At 47.3% G+C, this 17,955-nt stretch overlaps 1 protein-coding gene across 1 annotated transcript; it reads right to left on the reverse strand.

Annotated features, from left to right (window-relative positions):
- Positions 1-7,186: 7,186 nt before the first annotated feature.
- LOC140216617 (uncharacterized) lies at positions 7,187-12,306 on the reverse strand. Its single transcript, XM_072286997.1, has 2 exons — positions 12,298-12,306; positions 7,187-7,786 (listed from the first exon to the last, which is right to left on the reverse strand). Exons 1-2 carry the CDS (start codon positions 12,304-12,306, stop codon positions 7,187-7,189), a joined length of 609 nt encoding a protein of 202 aa, XP_072143098.1.
- Positions 12,307-17,955: the final 5,649 nt, after the last annotated feature.

Consider the following 17,955-nt stretch of genomic DNA (forward strand, 5'->3'; position numbering starts at 1 on the left):
CAACTTTGTGACGTTGCAGCAACTGAACAGAACGCGTATCGAACAAAATATCTCCGATCGCGCCCCTGTAATGCGTTTGTCCTCTCGGATTCCGCCGCATCTACCCCGACAACCATGGTTCCCGAACCAGACTACGACATTAATCCAAGTCTCCCCGTGATTAAGCAACAGCAGCTCAGAAGTCTGCTCCGACTATACAAAGGCTGCTTTTCGACGTCATCGAGGATTCGACAAACACCAGTCGCCAAGCATCGCATCATCACCGAGGAGTGCGCTCGACCACTCCGCCAGAGCCCTTACCGAGTTTCGCCGCGAGAACGTAAAGCTATAAGAGAACAAGTCGACGAAATGCTGCGCGACGACATCATCCAGCCGTCGAAAAGCCCGTGGGCATGCCCTGTTGTCCTGGTGAAGAAAAAAGACGGAACCCTACGTTTCTGCGTCGATTATCGTCGTCTGAACAAGATCACGAAGAAGGACGTATACCCCCTCTCGCGGATAGACTACGCATTGGATCGGCTCTGCAACGCTAAATACTTCTCGTCAATGGACCTCAAGTCTGGCCATTGGCAAATAGAAGTCGACGAAAGAGATCGCGAAAAGACGGCCTTCATAACCCCAGACGGCCTCTACGAGTTCAAGGTTATGCCATTCGGACTGTGCTCGGCGCCTGCAACGTTCCAGCGCGTGAGGGACACGGATTTAGCCATACAGTTTCTCACTACATTACCTGGAGGGAAATCTGGCGCTGCTGCGCTGTGGTATGCATGGGTATAGTGCCTAGAATATACTGGCTAGTGTGCCGTCCGCGGCCTGCCGAGTGGCACCGGATGCAATGAATGCCGGCGGCTGCCGCTAGGAGCGCTGCAGTGCAGGTGGGTGCCGCGGCACCATCCGGTCTTCGTAGGCCGCCGTGTTTCCACCGCATCGGCAAGTGGGCTGTTGCGCTATTTGTTTTTATTAAGCTGTAGCAGCAGCACAGTTCAAATGTGGGTAGCTGATTTATAAATCGTGGTTTGTATTGAGAACAACAGGCTTCTCTAGCGCTTGTCGCTTGTGTGAAAAGCGTGTGCTATCTCAGTTCGGCTTCGAGCGGGGAACCTGATGTGTTTCTATGCTGGCGAAGAGAAAACGTAATTTTTAAGGCAAATGCCTTAGATCTCCATGTTCCAAGGCCGTGTTGCGAGGTACAGAACCCATCACACGATCCAAGGAAGGCCAGAAACGAACCAAAGCATGTCCAGCCGTGTATAAGAGATGCTAAATGATTAGCAAATTTAATTATTGATTATAGTGATTGGATTAAGGGGTATTAGGTTGAATTAAGGGGATTAAGGTGTATTAATTAAGGAGGATTAGGGTGGATGAAGGAGGATTAGGGTGCATTAAGGTGAATTACAGTAGGCTTTACAAGGCGTTCGCCTTCGTTCGCCTCTTCGGCGGTAGCTAAGGACACTTGTTTTTTATTCTAGCCATGATGGCAGCGTAATTTTTTTAAGGGTAAGCTTTAGGTTACATTTTTCATTCTAATAAAGTAAAGGAATTCTAAGGTTACGTTACTGTTCTATTAATGTTATATTAATGCATAACCATTGAAAACCGCTGTAACCGATCATCCATTGAAATGACTTGAATTTCGCTGTCCTCTCTTTTTATTTGCTGCTATTTCTGCCTGTTATCGTATTGTTGTCCTCATAGGTTTGAATGTTTTTTATTGTTTGTAAACCATGTACCCATCTCCTCATAATGCCATTGGGCCACAAGGATAGGATAATAAGTAAAAAATTTTGCCTGTAAAACGGACTGCATGCTGTGTTCTGTGTACTATACATTTTTTAATACCTGGTAAACACGTGCAGATTTCTTTTTATGTCTGATATAAGTGAACGAAAATGGGAAACAGATCTTTCATTTAAGCGTAACAAATATTTTATTCTCGCGTAACAACAGTCAAACGCGGGCATATAAGACAGCCCTAGATGAGATAATGCACACATACATGAAGAAGATAGATGCTCTTTGTTGATGCGTTTTACAAAAAAACCGAAACCTCAAGAAAACGTAGAACTTCTTGTCAAAGCTGATTTTTCATGCTCTGGGCACCCTAGTTGGGGAAAGGCCAGTGTATGCAGCTGACCTGAAAAATCAGCTAGACTCGCTACATATGTAACTTGTTTTTGCTAAAGAACACAGTAAAAGCATCTTCCACGGCCTTCAATTCACAGCGGTTGACAAGGTCTGACTAAGATAGACAAGGCCTCCATTGTCAAAATGCGTAGTGCAATAGTGAAGCAGCGTCGGCACTAGCTTCAGCTTTACTTACGCAAAGGAAGCCTGCACACTGTGGTAAAGAATTTTGGGCAGTGATCTTTCGTGCAACATAACAGTATAGTAGATCAAAGCATTACTGCTCCTTTTTCTTGTTTTTTTTCCCTGGTACTCACGAAAAGTAAGGTGCATGCTTAAGATACTCAGGAAATATCGTGGGTGTAGCGCAGGGTTTCAGGCGTGGTTTATCGCGGGGAATCTCGTGGACAACGCTGTTCACTGTGATAGAGAACGCGCCCGCTCGACTAAGCTGTTTTCGAAATGTTTTTCACAAACCACAGCAGTTGGTGCCGGCCTTCTGTCCGCTCTTCTGATCATTCTTGCCCATTCTGCTGCCGCTTCGTATCAGTGGTGGAGCGAACAAGGATACACACCCTTTGTTCGAGCGGTAACCGCTTCGACACAACGGCACAAAGCAGGTCCTCTCCTTGCACTGTCTCTTCGGCATTTTTTCACCGCCGCCGCATAGTTCTTGTAATGACAGACACACGAACACAGCAGCGACGCACTCACTCTTTGACAACACCAAGAACAAACACGCAACGCGGTAATAACACTGAAAACGCCAACATAGAAACCGACGCAGGAGCTGCGAAACTGATATGCGAAGCAGACGACATGCGCAGTCTGCACCCACCCGTGTGGCAGCGACCTCTGTCGGCCACCGTGGGCATTCATTGCAGGCGGCGCCACGCTCCTCCATTGAAAAGAGCGGGTGCACGGCACACTAGCCAGTATATTCTAGGCACTATAGCATGGGAATGCCGGTATATTGTGGATTCGGATTGGCATCGTTCTCGTAGAGACAGGACACCTTGAAGACGCGCTTGGCAAGTACCGTTCCGTCTGTTACAATGATCCATTTTCTACTAGAACAGCACGTGAAAAGCTGTTTTAACTTCATTATTACGCGAAAACATGTTTTGTTTAACTATGAGAACTTGTTAGTATGTGTACGACTACATGTTACGTAAAAAGTATCAGCGGGCCGCTAAAGTTGGAGGACAGACGACAAGGTTCGCGCTCGCTTTGAAACAGTTGGTCGTCTGTTCTTGCTTTTCTTCGCTTGGTCATGCATCGTGGGTGAGTAAAGATGTAATATGCGCGAATGGAAACATTTTTATGAAGATTTTACTTTGAGAACGTGTTATTTGCGTAGCCATATCCACGTTTTAGACGAAGCCTCTTACAACACCAGCCAACACGAGCCTCGCAGACACATATACCGTCATTCCCATGACGGCACGGTGCCCGCTTAAGAAACTCCCATAGACGGTGGCGCCAGATTACCCTCTAGGTGTTATAGTGAGAAACTCTATGGTTTTAGCTGGATTGAAGTGACAGACCTAGTCGGCTCTTTGCCGCCACCGATGGATGGATGGATGGATGTTATGAGCGTCCCCTTTGGAACGGGGCGGTGGGTTGCGCCACCAAGCTCTTGCTACTATGCTGCCTGATATCCTACCTAGGCTAACCAATGAAAAAAGAAAAAAAACACTATGAACTAACACGTCCAAATTTTCTGATCCCCTATTGCGAACTGTGTTTTTGTACGTCTCCGTCTTTTGTGGTTTCCCTACTTTTCTTCCACCAATCCTCCAATCGCCTCTTACTAATGTCTATTGCGGACCTGTTTGCTTTACCACTGCTCCCGCTGAACCCAAGGGCTTCAAGGAGGCCAGTGGTGCCTAACTCGACCGCTGGGTAGACGTCTTCACATTCTAATAAAATATGCTCCGTCGTTTCCCTAGCTTTACCGCAGCAAGCACATGCTTCTTCTTCCTTCTTATATCTCGCTTTATAGGTGCGTGTTCTAAGGCATCCCGATCTCGCTTCGAAAAGTAATGAGCTTCCCTTTGAGTTATCATAAATGGTTCCTGATTTCGTTTTTTCCTCTTAAGTAGTTACTCATGGCAGGTTTCTTTTCCATTGCCGCCACCTATGAGATTAATTCAGCCTCTCTAACTTTCCGCTTGACCTTCTTTGTTGCTGTGTTGCCCACCCCACAGGCCGCATACTTGCTGGTAAGCTTCCTAGTTCTTTTCCTCCACTGTGAATCAATGTTTTGCATGTACAGATACCTGAACACTCTCCCAGCCCATTTACTTTCTTCCATATTCCTCAGCCGTTCTTCATACTCAATTTTACTGCGAGCTTCCCTCACTTCAAAACTAGTCCAGCCCATATCCCCCTGCACAGCTTCATTTGTAGTCTTCCCGTGAGCGCCCAATGCGAGGCGACCCACAGACCTTTGGTTCCCGTCGAGCCCTGATTTAAAGCAAACAACCGCATTTCCAAAAGTAAGTCCTGGAACCATTACCCCTTTCCACATACCTCGTAGGACCTCGTACCTATTGTATCCCCATAGCGCTCTGTGCTTCATTATGGCTGCATTTCTCTTCCCCTTGACTGTTATGATTTCTTCCTGTGCTTCCATATATCCATTGCCTTCGTTTATCCATATATTAAGGTATTTATATTCTGTTACCCGAGGTATTTCTTGGCCCTGTATCTCCACTGTCTGTTCACTGTTTTCATTGAGTACCATAACACCTGATTTTCTAACACTAAATTTCAAGCCTAAATTGTTGCCTTCCTGTCCACAGATATTAGCCAGACGTTGTAAATCACTTTGCTTGTTAGCGAGCAACACAATGTCGTCCGCATAAAATAAACCTGGGAGTTGCTGCTCTATTACTGTACCTGCCTGTTTGTATGAGAGATTAAACCCGATATTACTTCCTTCTAGCTCCCTCTCCATCCTCACCATGTACATAATAAACAGCAGCGGGGATAAAGGGCACCCCTGCCTCAGTCCCTTGTTGATTTGAACTTTCTCCGCGCTTCTCATCCCTTCCCATTCAACGCAAACGGTATTTTCTAAGTAAATCTCTCTCAAAAGCTGTAGACAATCGTTACTTAAGCCTTCCCCTTCCAGAATATCCCACAATATGTTGCGGTCTACGTTGTCGTATGCTCATGTAATGTCCAAAAAGGCCACATACAACGGTCTGCTTTCTGCTTTTGATATTTCGATACACTGAGTAAGAACAAACAAGTTATCATCCAAACGCCTACCTATTCTAAAGCCATTCTGAAGCTCTCCCAAAATGCCATTATTCTCTGCCCATGCTTGAAGCTTTAATTTGATTGCCTGCATTGCTAACCTGTATATTACCGATGTTATGGTCATGGGTCTATACGAGTGAATTCTGTCTTTCTCCCCCTTACCTTTATAAATTAAATTCATTCTACTTTGTCGCCAACTGTCTGGTATTCGTCTATCTCTTAAAATTTTTTCCACTGCTTTCACCAGAGCTTCCTCACTTTTTGGTCCCAGTTCATTTATCAGCCTAACGGGAACCTCGTCTAGCCCTGTGGCTGTGCGCTTAGGAATTTTCTCTTCCGCTTTCTTCCAGTTTAAGTTTGTCAGCACCAGCTCCTTTTCCACTTGGGTCTCTTTCATGCTATTTTTTTCCTCAAGTACAACCTCGTCATTGCCTTGGAAGGATTCGGCTGTTGCGTTTCGGATGTAATTTATTGCCGCTTCTCCTTCCAGTCTGTTTTCATCTTCGTCTAGGATATGTTGTTGTATTGTTGCTGACTTCCTGCCTAATAATTTTATGTGGTTCCAAAATATTCTAGGTGCGGCCTTCTTTTTCTCACGTATTTCTGACAACCAACGCTCACTTTCACCTTTTAATTTTGCTTGCACCAGTATTTGAACAATAGACTTTTTCTCCCGGTATATTTCCCATTTACTGGTTACTTCATCCTGTGGCAACTGCGCCTTCTTTGCATGCCTGTGCTCTCGAGATGCTTTCTGTCGTTCGGCGATCGCTTCTCGTATCTCCTTGTTCCACCAGCTTTTCGGTTTCTTTTTTCCTTTCCAACGAACATGTTTCTCTTTACGTATTTCTGTCGTTATTACACTTAGAAGCTCACCATATTCCCACTCCTTACTTGGCCACTTGCCAAGTTCTTCTTCAACTCTAGTAACTATATTTGCTATTTGTTCAGCGTTCAAATTTGGACTAGCCATTGTGCTTTCCTTGCTCTTTCCCAACTACATATCCCATTTTCAAAATGATGCGTTTATGGTCACTCCCTATGCTGCTAAACCCTTCCTCATCGATGACCATTTCTCTCAACTTATCATGAATTCCTTCTGTCATCAGACAGTAATCAATGGTCGATTGCCGGTTTCCCACTTCCCACGTGATCTGTCCTTCACACTTAGGCCCTGTATTCACGATCACGAGGTTATGTTGCTCGCAAAGGTCTAGCATTGACTTCCCGTTATTGTCGGTATAGCCATCTAAATCCTGTATGTGGGCATTCATGTCACCTAATAGGACAATCTCAGCACCATTCCCGAAACCCTTAATATCGGCGCTTATGCATTCCACTAACTCTTTATTCTTCTCTGTGCAATTTTTTCCGGTCCACAAATACGTAACTCCCAGCCAAGTTTCTTTCCCACTCATTGTACCTGATAACCAAAGATGCTCTTGACATTGTGAATTTACTCTTTTCCATTTGGCTCCCTGATGGATGAGCATTCCGACTCCCCCTCCCTTTCTTTCCGACTTAGTTCTGTTGCACCCTTCCCATACATAATTCTCAATAACTGGCGGCTCTTCTGAGTCTCTAAGGTGCGTTTCTGTAACCGCATACACCCCTATTTGTTCTCTATGTAACTGCTCCTCAATCTCTGCCCACTTTTCCTTTCTTCTGCCGCTCTGCATGTTTATGTAGCCTATTGCATGGCGAGCTCTTTTTCTTGCTTTCCTCCTTTTTCTGTTATCGACGGCGATGCTCTGCTGATGTTCCCCTAGGGGACCTTCTTCATTACTACCTACTCTGACCTCCTGAGCGCCTGCGGGCCCCCTAAAAAAGCAACAGCGCGACCACCAAGTCGCCAGCCCTCTTCTTGTGCTAACCTGTAATTGAAGTGGATCCCGTCTCGTTTAAAACCACCACAACTTCTCACTTCCCTGTTTACTTCGACAACCTCGAAGCCTTTCTCTCGGCTCATTTTCCAGATTGCCTCATTAGCAGCCACTACGGCTCTTTGTACGTGACTGTCACGCACAGGCACCTCCGGTACCGTGCACACCACGATCTGCACCTGAGGGGATAGCTCACGCAAGTCGTCCACCCCCTTTGCCAAGCGCTGGGCTAGTCCTGGCCCTTTCCTGTTTAGGACGTCATTTAGCCCACCTGCTACTACGACAAGGTTGCGTACGTGGGCATTTTCCGTGAGCTTTTCTTTTGCTCGCTCCATGACAGCACTCAGTGTCCGCCCTGGAAATGTGCCCACCGCCACTCTTTTGTCACCTTTCACCCTCTCCACAATTGCTTTTGAGCACCCAGCCATGTTTGAGTCGCCAGCGATAATCACCCTTTCACTCTCTCCTACCTCTCCCTGCTTCCCTGTGTCCTTTTCCGCGTGATTCTGACTCGACAAAGGGCATTGTCCCCTGGGCTGCTTTTTCCGCGTGGTCTCAAGGTAGGTGCCGCTCCTTTAGCTTCCTGCGGCTGCAGCGTCGCCTCACTCGGGGCGTGTTGCACTGCTTCACTATAGCTACGCCGATTCACCGGCGGCGAGCTGGCGACCGCTTGCTTTGGCTCCCTGCCTCCCACTTCGCCTGTAGGGTCTACCCTACTTTCTGAGTCTTTGCCACCGCTTTGGTGTCCTGACCCGACATTCTCCGCTGCACGCGTCTCAAGTGCGTCGAGCCGCTTTTTCAGTTCGGCGCTCCTTTCTTTATCTTCGTCAAGCTCGGCCACGGTCCTTACTAACTGCGAGGCCTGCACCGCTTCCACCTTGACCAACTCGGCGACTTTCTCCTGCAAAGCTACCCGCTTCTCCCGCTCCTCCCTCAGGTCTGCTTTCAGCTCTTCGAACTTGGCTGTCCAATTTCCTTCCAGTTTTTGGACTGCTTCCCTGACCCCTTCGCACAGCCTGCACGTAAAGCTAGACTCCTCCGCGTCTGCTAAGCTCTGGAAACTGGTCTCGTCGAGGGAGCACCAGCGCAGGCACTCGTCGCACTGCACTTGCTCCGCGTCCCCCGCGGCCTTCCCTTTCTTCGGTTTCATCGCTAGGCCTACGTCCTTAGGCTCAACGAGCACGTCCACCAAATCACTCACGCAAAGCCGACCTCGACCACTATCCCAAACAAAACTAAAGATTTATCGCTCCCTACTCCATGTAAGCATCCGAAGAGCTAGCTGAAAGAATTAAATAAGCCTATCAAATAGGTCCCTCCTACCACCTAGGCCTAACGGGGTAGCCGCCATACCTAGACAAAGCCGGTACGTTTACTCACGCGTTTACTACTCCTACCAAGAATTCAAAATTTGCGCCCCTACTCCATGCAATACAAAACACTTCAAAACACTAGCTAATAAAGATAAACGAGTACTTAGCTACGAACGAAGTCGCTGAAGCCTCGTGCACAGGAGCGTCCGCGAGCCACTTCCGCCACGTCCGGCTGCCGACCGTCTCGTTTGTCGATGTTTCGATGTCGCTGAAGTCAACGCCCCTGACGTCACGTCCATCTGCGGTTATTTAAACCTCGCTTTCGCCGGCCTTCTCTGCAGTCGGCGGCAAACCGTGACCAGCAAGTGACTGTTTTTACCTTGCTGTCGGCAGGTGAGTCCTTGTATCAACCTGCTTTTGTATTTTTCTCACGTGTCCTCGTTTGCCGCTGACTGCAACAAGATGCCGAATATTTGTGCTGTTTGTCCCCAGGTGTTACCTGCGGATGGTAAATGTTTAACGTGCTCTTTGTGCAAGCGGGGGTATCATCTTGGCAAAAGTTGTTCGGGGGTTGCCGAGGGTACCTACACTAAAATGACGTCCGAAAAACGCGAAGCTTGGTCCTGCCAGACATGTAGGCAATCTGGATCCACGAATAGCGATGTTTTGTTCACACATCAGTTAACAGACGTCAAGAACAAACTGGATCAGCTTACAACAATTGTAGAAGCACTTGTAGTTAAGATGGAATAACTTCTGGAATTCAAAACCTCGGGAGAAAAGCTGACTGAGTCTGTTGGGGAAATGCAGAAGTCTATTGAGTTTCTGTCCTCAAAATACGATTCCGTACTTTCGGCGGTGTCGGATAGCCAAGCTGAACTTGGCCAGCTTCGTGCCCAGTGCGAGACGTTGTCATCGACAGTTTCTTCTCAGGCTGCAGCCCTCCACAGTATGGCCACTGAAATCAATGCCCTTGAGCAGTACACCAGAAGGTGTAATTTTAAGATACACGGTTTCCCCGTTCAGCATAACGAGGACCTGATATCTGTACTGGGTCAAGTGGCGGAAAAGCTTGATATAAAGTTTAAGCCTTCAGAAGTTTCTGTTGCACACAGGCTACCAGCTCGCAAGGATTCCATCCCGGCTATTCTTGTGCAAGCACAAACTGTAGCGATCAAGCAAAAGTGGCTCGATTCTCGCAGTTGTCTCCCAAGTCTTGTCTTTAATGGAATGGCTCCAAATCCTTGACTATATTTCAACGACAATCTGACACGCGCTAACCGAGATTTATTTCGTCAGGCTCGCCTAAGAGGGAAACAAAAGGACTACAAGTTTGTCTGGACACGCAACGGAAGGGTGCTGGCCAGAAAGGCTGAGGGTGCTCCTGTCATTCGCATTGATACTTCCATTGACCTCGAAAAGCTCGTATAAATATGGATGTAGCTAGATCACTCTCGTTTTATACCTTCTCAGACGTTCATAACTTTTTTATTGCTAACAACGGTAATGCCTTCACTGCCACCCATGTTAATATCCGCAGCATCCGTAAACACTGGAATCATTTTTGCGCTTTAACTTCGCCTTTCCTGTCTATCTGTGACGTCTTTGTTTTGACAGAAATTAATGTTCCTGCGGACGCCATGTCTTCTTATTCTATACCAGGTTTTAAGTTGTTTTCATACACTCGCACGTTGCGTAAAGGTGGGGGCGTGGCGGTATTTGCGAAAGACAAGTGGTCTGTATCAGAAATACCGCTTTCCTTTTCGCAAGCTGAAGTTGTTGCTCTGCGACTATGCTCATCTGGGACTTCATTGCTTCTTTTGTCTATGTACCGGCCGCCTTGTTGCAACGTTCGCTTACTCTTATCAGAGCTTGACACAGCACTCATCCCTATCTCTTGACGAAAACGTGTGTGTGCTAGGCGATATAAACATCGACACCCTCCGCCCCACTCTGCCACCGGTCGCCGACTATCTCGATCTATTATCTAAATGGGGATTAGAAGGCATTATACATCAAGCAACGCGAGAAGAATTTCTTTGTGGAAAGTTGGTTCAATCCTGCATTGACCATATTAATGTTCGGTGCTCCAATTATGCGATGCAGGCAGCTGTTGTTGAAACCAAGGTCGCTGATCATTACTTCGTCTGTTGTCGTCTTGTAGAAAATGCCACGCCTTCGAAAGTCAACAGCATGAAAAAGGAAATTTGCATTGTTGATCCTAAGCTCTTTGACGAATGCGTCACAAAGCATGACTGGCAGTCCATGTTATATACTCTCTCCAGCTGATTTATACGACCGTTTTGTTCAGATTCTCCACAATTACAGAAACAAATGCACCCGGTTTGTAAAAGTGAGATTACGTCGAGAAGAGAACAAATGGCTATCGCCACAAATATTAGCGGCAATTAAGGAAAAAGACCTTATGTGGGCCCAAGCTAAACGGGCTCCAAATTGCCCGGAGCTACTACTGAAATTTAAAACATGTAGAAATCGAGTGAATTCCATGATTCGGCTAGCAAAGCGAAATCATATGCGCCAAAAATTCAAAGAAGCTCGTTCGGACGTGAAAAAGACGTGGTCTCTTGCAAATGAATTAAGAGGTAAATTCAAACGTGATGGTCGCCTGTTACCACTTGAGTCCCATTTTTCTGCAGATGGAGCAACTGTTTCAAATGAATTTAATACATACTTCTCGCAGGTTCTTGGTACTGCTAAACCACACCCTGATCACTGTACTTTAAGGAACAGCGTATACAAATCTGCACACCTTCCTCCTCTATCAGAACTTAATCTCAGATCAATTCTTTTTAATCTAAAGACTGGTAAATCACCGGGCGTTGATGGCATTTCTGTGGACGAATTACGCAGAAATTTCGACGCTGTTAAGTATGTGCTGTTATCACTGCTGAATCACATTCTAACCAATTATATTATACCTACAGAAATGAAAAAGGCCATAGTCATACCACTCTTCAAGAGTGGTGCACGAAATAGATACGAAAATTATCGCCCAATTTCAATTTTGCCGTGTATCTCTCAAATATTACAAAAACACCTTCTGCAAGTCATGTCGACGTACCTCGACGCCAGTAGCATTATTTCAAGTACGCAGTACGGTTTTGTTCCAGGCAGAGGCACACAGGCTCTCCTTGAGCATATTTCAGACATTATAAATTCAGCTTTTGATGCTAACCAGGTCGTATGTGCTCTTTTTCTTGATGTTAGCAAAGCTTTCGACAGTGTTTGCTATAGTCTTTTGTTATATAAACTTTCCTTGATGGGATTTCGTGGGCCTTTCCTAAAACTACTCTCTAACTTTTTGGAAGATAGAACGCAGTTAGTCTCCATTGGTCAGTACCGTAGTAATACAACTTCAATAAAAGCCGGAGTACCTCAGGGATCTATATTAAGTCCACTTCTTTTCAATCTATATGTGAATGACCTCGCCGCTGCTACCCCTATTTTCACATTTCAGTACGCAGACGACACAGTTATCTTGTCTCAAGCTCCCCGTTTTTCAGATGCAATCTCCCTTTTACAAGATGCAACGATCAGCGTTATGAACTGGTTCAATAACAATGTCATTAAAGTAAACGTCTCGAAAACACAGCTTATATGTTTTCATAATCCTTTGAAGAAAGTCAGTTTAAACCTTCCATTACTGGCACACTCTTCATCTTGCTCCCCCTGCACCTGCTCACCTGTTCCATATGTTTCAACAGTGAAATACCTCGGCGTTTTCCTCGACAGTGACTTCACATGGAATACGCATCTGGCCCATATATGCTCAAGATTACGTGCAGTTTCAGGTACATTATACCGTATCAGATATTAAATGCCACACTCAGTTCGTAAAACGGTTTTGCAAGCTTTGGGTTACGGCATGCTTCGCTATGGGATTACGGTGTACGGTCACTGCGCGATTCGATGGAAAAATAGAGACAACTCTATCCATCGATCTGTTCTGAAAATTATTGGTTATGATTTAGGTTTAACCACCGGCATCGACCTTTTCAAAGCCTTAAGGTTGCCAGATTTTAACGCCCTTTTAGCGGAAACAGCCATCCTGAGGCATTTCTGGTCGCACAAATACAAGGTTGAATATGTTCCTGCTCGTTGTCTCCGGCCGAAAGACCGTTTTCGGGTGCCTCGCTGTTCTACCAAGTACGGTCAGCGCACTCGTAATTACTTCATCCCTTCCTCTCTCAATAAACTACCAGCAAGCGCCTTTCGCGCGAAATCAAAGTATAAATTAAAACAAATTCTTCGTCGCATTAACCTCTAATCCATTACGCGGTTGGTTCTTTCATGTGTATTAAAACCCTACATAACTTTAGGGTCAATTTATTTGTTTCATTTTACGCCTACTGAAGTGTGTGAATAGAGCGTGTAAAGAGTACTTTCGTTTTGTTTCAGTGCCCTGCTCCCTGCAGATCTCATATGTATATTCCTGTCTCTTTTTGGTTCCTATTTTCATTTGTTTTTTGTTGGCTGTTGTCAATAGGATAATTGATGGATTTTAAGTGACATACAAATGCCTGATGTATGTTTTCTTGCTCTGTATTAAGAATTGTGGGTTATGTTACTTTTCATCGCAGGATACGTGGTTTCTTTTCATTTTTTGCCTCCTCATTGCTGTTTGTGTTTCTCTTCTGTGTCCATGCCTGTTAACAATGTTTCTGCATATCTTGCGTTATCCACGATATTACATCGTGTTAAACGCTGTCTGTCGGCTCTGCCCTTCAAGCCCATTGCGGCTTTGGCAGGCCTATTATGTATTAGTGTTAGCGGAATTCCTGTATCAATAAAGTATTATTATTATTATTATTATGAGCTTTTGTTCCTAGGCCACGTCATCAGCAAATCAGGAGTACGCCCCGACCCGCAGAAGACAGCTGCCATTGCAAAGTTCCCGCAGCCCATCGACAAGAAGGCGGTGCGTAGATTTCTTGGCATGTGTGCCTACTACAGGCGATTTGTCAAGGACTTTTCACGCATCGCTGAGCCGCTGACAAAGCTAACTAAATGTGACGTCGAGTTCAAGTGGGAAACGCCGCAGGCCGACGCATTTGAAGAACTCAAACGACGCATGCACTCGCCGCCCGTACTTGCGCACTTCGACGAGCACGCCGATACCGAAATACACACTGACGCCAGTAGCCTAGGCCTCGGTGCCGTCCTAGTCCAGAGAAAAGATGGACATGAACACGTGATAGCTTACGCTAGCCGGTCGTTGTCAAAATCGGAAGGCAATTATTCTACAACCGAAAAGGAATGCCTCGCCATCGTTTGGGCTACAGCGAAATTTCGCCCTTACCTCTATGGCAGGCCATTCAAAGTGGTCAGCGACCATCACGCGTTGTGTTGGCTAGCTAACTTAAAGGACCCTTCAGGACGGCTGGCACGGTGGAGCCTCAGACTACAAGAATACGACATCACTGTAACGTACAAGTCCGGACGAAAACACTCAGATGCCGATTGCCTATCTCGCGCCCCCATTGACCCGCCGCCGCAAGATGATGAGGATGACGACGCCTTCCTTGGCATAATAAGCGCGGAAGACTTCGCCGAACAACAACGAGGGGACCCGGAGCTAAAAGCCCTAGTCGAGTATTTGGAAGGGCACACCGACGTTGTCCCTAGGGCATTTATAAGCGTGGATTATCTTCGTTCACGCTTCAAAACAACCTACTCGTGAAGAAGAACTTCTCACCAGTCCGCGCCAACTACCTTCTTGTTGTTCCGTCGGCGCTGCGTCCAGAAGTACTGCACGCCCTACATGACGATCCGACCGCTGGGCACCTCGGTTTCTCCCGGACGCTATCGAGGATACAAGACAGGTATTACTGGCTGCACCTAACCGCCTATGTCGCCCGTTACGTCAAGACATGCCGAGACTTTCAGCGACGCAAGACCCCACCGACAAGGCCAGCGGGATTACTACAGCCGATGAAGCCTCCTTACCGACCTTTTCAGCAGATCGGGATGGACTTGTTAGGACCGTTTCCGACATCAACATCCGGAAATAAGTTAATAAATAAGCTTCGCTGAAACTAAAGCTCTACCCAAAGGCAGCGCAGCCGAAGTGGCGAAATTTTTCGTCGAGAACATCCTGCTGCGACATGGTGCTCCAGAAGTCCTCATCACCGACAGAGGAACGGCTTTTACAGCAGAGCTCACGCAAGCCATTCTGCAATACAGCCAGACAAGTGACAGGAGGACAACTGCCTACCATCCGCAGACGAATGGTCTCACGGAGCGCCTGAACAAGACCCTCACCGACATGCTAGCAATGTACGTCGTCGTCGAGCACAAGACGTGGGATGCGGTCCTGCCGTACGTAACATTCGCTTACAACACGGCGGTGCAAGAAACAACACAGATCACGCCATTTAAGCTGGTTTACGGCAGGAACCCGACGACGACGCTCGACGCCATGCTGCCGCACGTCACTGACGAGGAAAATCTTGACGTCGCTACCTATCTCCAGCGCGCCGAAGAAGCCCGACAGCTCGCCCGCCTGCGAATCAAGAACCAGCAGAACACCGATAGCCGACACTACAACCTCCGACAACGCTTCGTCGAGTACCAGCCCGGTGACCGTGTTTGGGTTTGGGCGAGAAGCTTGTGCGTCGCTATTTCGGACCGTACAAGATCATCCGACGTATTGGCGCACTGGACTATGAGGTCGTGCCAGATGGCATTTCGCTATCACAGCGGCGCCGCTCACGACCTGAAGTAGTCCACGTTGTGAGACTCAAGCCGTACTACCAGCGTTAATGAACTTTGGGGCTCCGCGTAACTGGCCTTTGGACATTGTTTCATTTCGTTGTTTTGTTACTTATGTTTAATAAGTGTCTTTTTGTGTTTCATTCTCTTATATTTGTAGCATCGGGACGATGCTTTTTAAGAGGGGGGTATTGACACGTGTACTTATCTTTATCGGGCAACCACGTTTCGCCGCCTAACAAATGTAATCGCACAGCGTGGGACGCGCCTGCATGTATCCGAAGTTTCTGGAAAGTTATCGATGCTTCTATCCGCTGTCTGTTGTCGCCGAACCTTATGTTATTTGATTTCATCACCTGACGCGAATGGTGCAGAACTTTGTGGAAGGCACGCGGGTCCGAACGATTAGTCTGGAACATTCGACGACTGTTCTTTAAAAGCCGACGCGCTTGACCCGCTGATCAGATTTCCGACGATCGCCGACTGTGTTCGCCGCTATCGTTGTGCTACAAGTGTAGCCTGTTTTTGTCGGCACAGGTTCGCCCAATAAAAGCTAGTTTTGTATTCCACCGTATTGCTGCTTTCTTCACCGTCACTACCACGTGACGTGACGGATGCCATTGTTTGTGGCATCCGAAATCGGGCGGTGCAGCAGACGCTGCTTGAAAAAACTGAGCTCACACTTGGCCAAGCTGAAACGATTGCCATAGCGGCAGAGACAGCCGCACTGGAAGTAAGCGCCATGACTAGACCTGATAATGAGGCAGCGGTGTGCACTGTAGCGAGTAAATCGCCCCGATATCAGACCTTCACCAAAGATAAGCCAAGCCATACTGAGTGCGCACGCTGCGGAAACTACGATCACGAAGCAAGCGACTGTCCGCACACAAAGGAGCAGTGTTTTCGCTGTCGGAATACTGGTCATTTCGCAAAAAAATGCCGCTCCCAGTCGGGGCTCCGGGCTAGTCGTATGCGCGATGGCGTCGCTAACGCAGTTCATTATGAGAGCGCTGTATCCGAAACGGAGGAAGGCGATATTTCATCAGTCTTCACATTGCAGGAATCACGGGAAAAGAAATCTTTGCTCCAGGCATTCCGCAGAGTTATCCGTTGGGGTGGCGTGCCCTAGCTTGAACATGATTATTGACCGTTTTCTATCATTCCGCAGAAGGTGTATCTAAAGCACCGTCTGAGTTGGCCACGCTTATCGAAATGCAAACACACGCTCAGCTGTTACTTGGGCAAGCTACCCATTGTCGGTGAACTGCACCCTGAAGCCCATTTTGCGGGGAAGACTGTACCTGCCACACTGATAGTTACAGGTTGCTCGGGTCCCAGCCTTTGCGGAACGGATCCTTAATCCAAGCGTTATCGCTTTTGCCGTTCGAGTTTCTCGCTACGGTTCAATCGACGTCAGCAGATCCCGACAGCCTCAGGACCGAGTTTCCTGCCCTTTTTGAGCCAGGACTTGAAAACACTCGGGGCCACCTGTGAAATTCCACATTCGAGAAGGCGCCCAACCGAAGTTCCACAAGGCGCGGTCGATTCCTTATGCTCTTCGTGAAAAAGTGGAAACTGAGCTGGACCGTTTAGTAGAGCAAGGCATATTATCGCCCATAGCACATTCTGAGTGGGCGGCGTCAATCGTACCAGTACTGAAGAAAGACGGGTCCCTTCGCATCTGCGGCGATTTCAAAACCACAATCAATGCTGCGTGCATAACTGAGCAGTATACCCTTTACCAAACATTGAATACATTTTCGCGTCGCTACGTGGGGGATCATTTTTCACAACACTGGACCTTAAGGATGCATATAACCAACTCCCATTGGATGAGGAGGCGAGGAAGCTGGCCATGATAAACATTCACAAGGGGTTGTTCTGCTATAACAGTCTTCCGTTTGGAGTTGCCTCGGCTCCCGCGATTTTTCAGCGGCGCATGGAAACGGTCCTGGCCGGTCTTCCAGCCGTGCAGGTGTATTTGGACGATATATTGATAGCGGAACGTCAAGATGATAATGTCTCAGTGCTTCGGGACGTTTTGCACAGGCTTCAAGAAAATGGTATCAAGCTTAAGGCCGAAAAATGCCATTTTCGCAAAGACTCAATCGTCTACCTGGGCCATCGCATTGACAAAGATGGCTTGCATCCGCTTGAGAAGGACCTAGCAGCAATACGCGACTCGCCACGGCCTACGAATGTGAGCGAACTGCGCTCATTTTTGGGTCTGTTGACTTATCACCGGTTCTTGCCACACATGTCAACGATGCTGGCCCCGTTGTATCTTCTGCTTGAAAAAGAGCATAAATGGCACTGAGGAACGGCGCAGGAAAATTCATATCTCAAGGCTAAACAAACACTTCTGAGTTCACCTGTTCTGACGTATTTCGATCCCAACCAACCAGTGCGCTTGGAATGCGATGCGTCACCTTCGGGTTTAGGTGCCGTAATGTCGCACCGAATTGGAAAATTGGATAAGCCCATTGCCTTCCGTTCACGCACGTTAACACACGCCGAAAAGAATTATTCTGAGCTCGAGAAGGAAGCGCTCGCACTGGTATTCGGAGTAACAAAGTTTCGAGACTACCTGCTGGGCCGCAAGTTTGTATTGGTCACAGACCACCAACCAC

The sequence above is a fragment of the Dermacentor andersoni genome, chromosome 3 (genome assembly GCF_023375885.2).
Source record: "Dermacentor andersoni chromosome 3, qqDerAnde1_hic_scaffold, whole genome shotgun sequence".
Classification (NCBI taxonomy): domain Eukaryota; kingdom Metazoa; phylum Arthropoda; class Arachnida; order Ixodida; family Ixodidae; genus Dermacentor; species Dermacentor andersoni.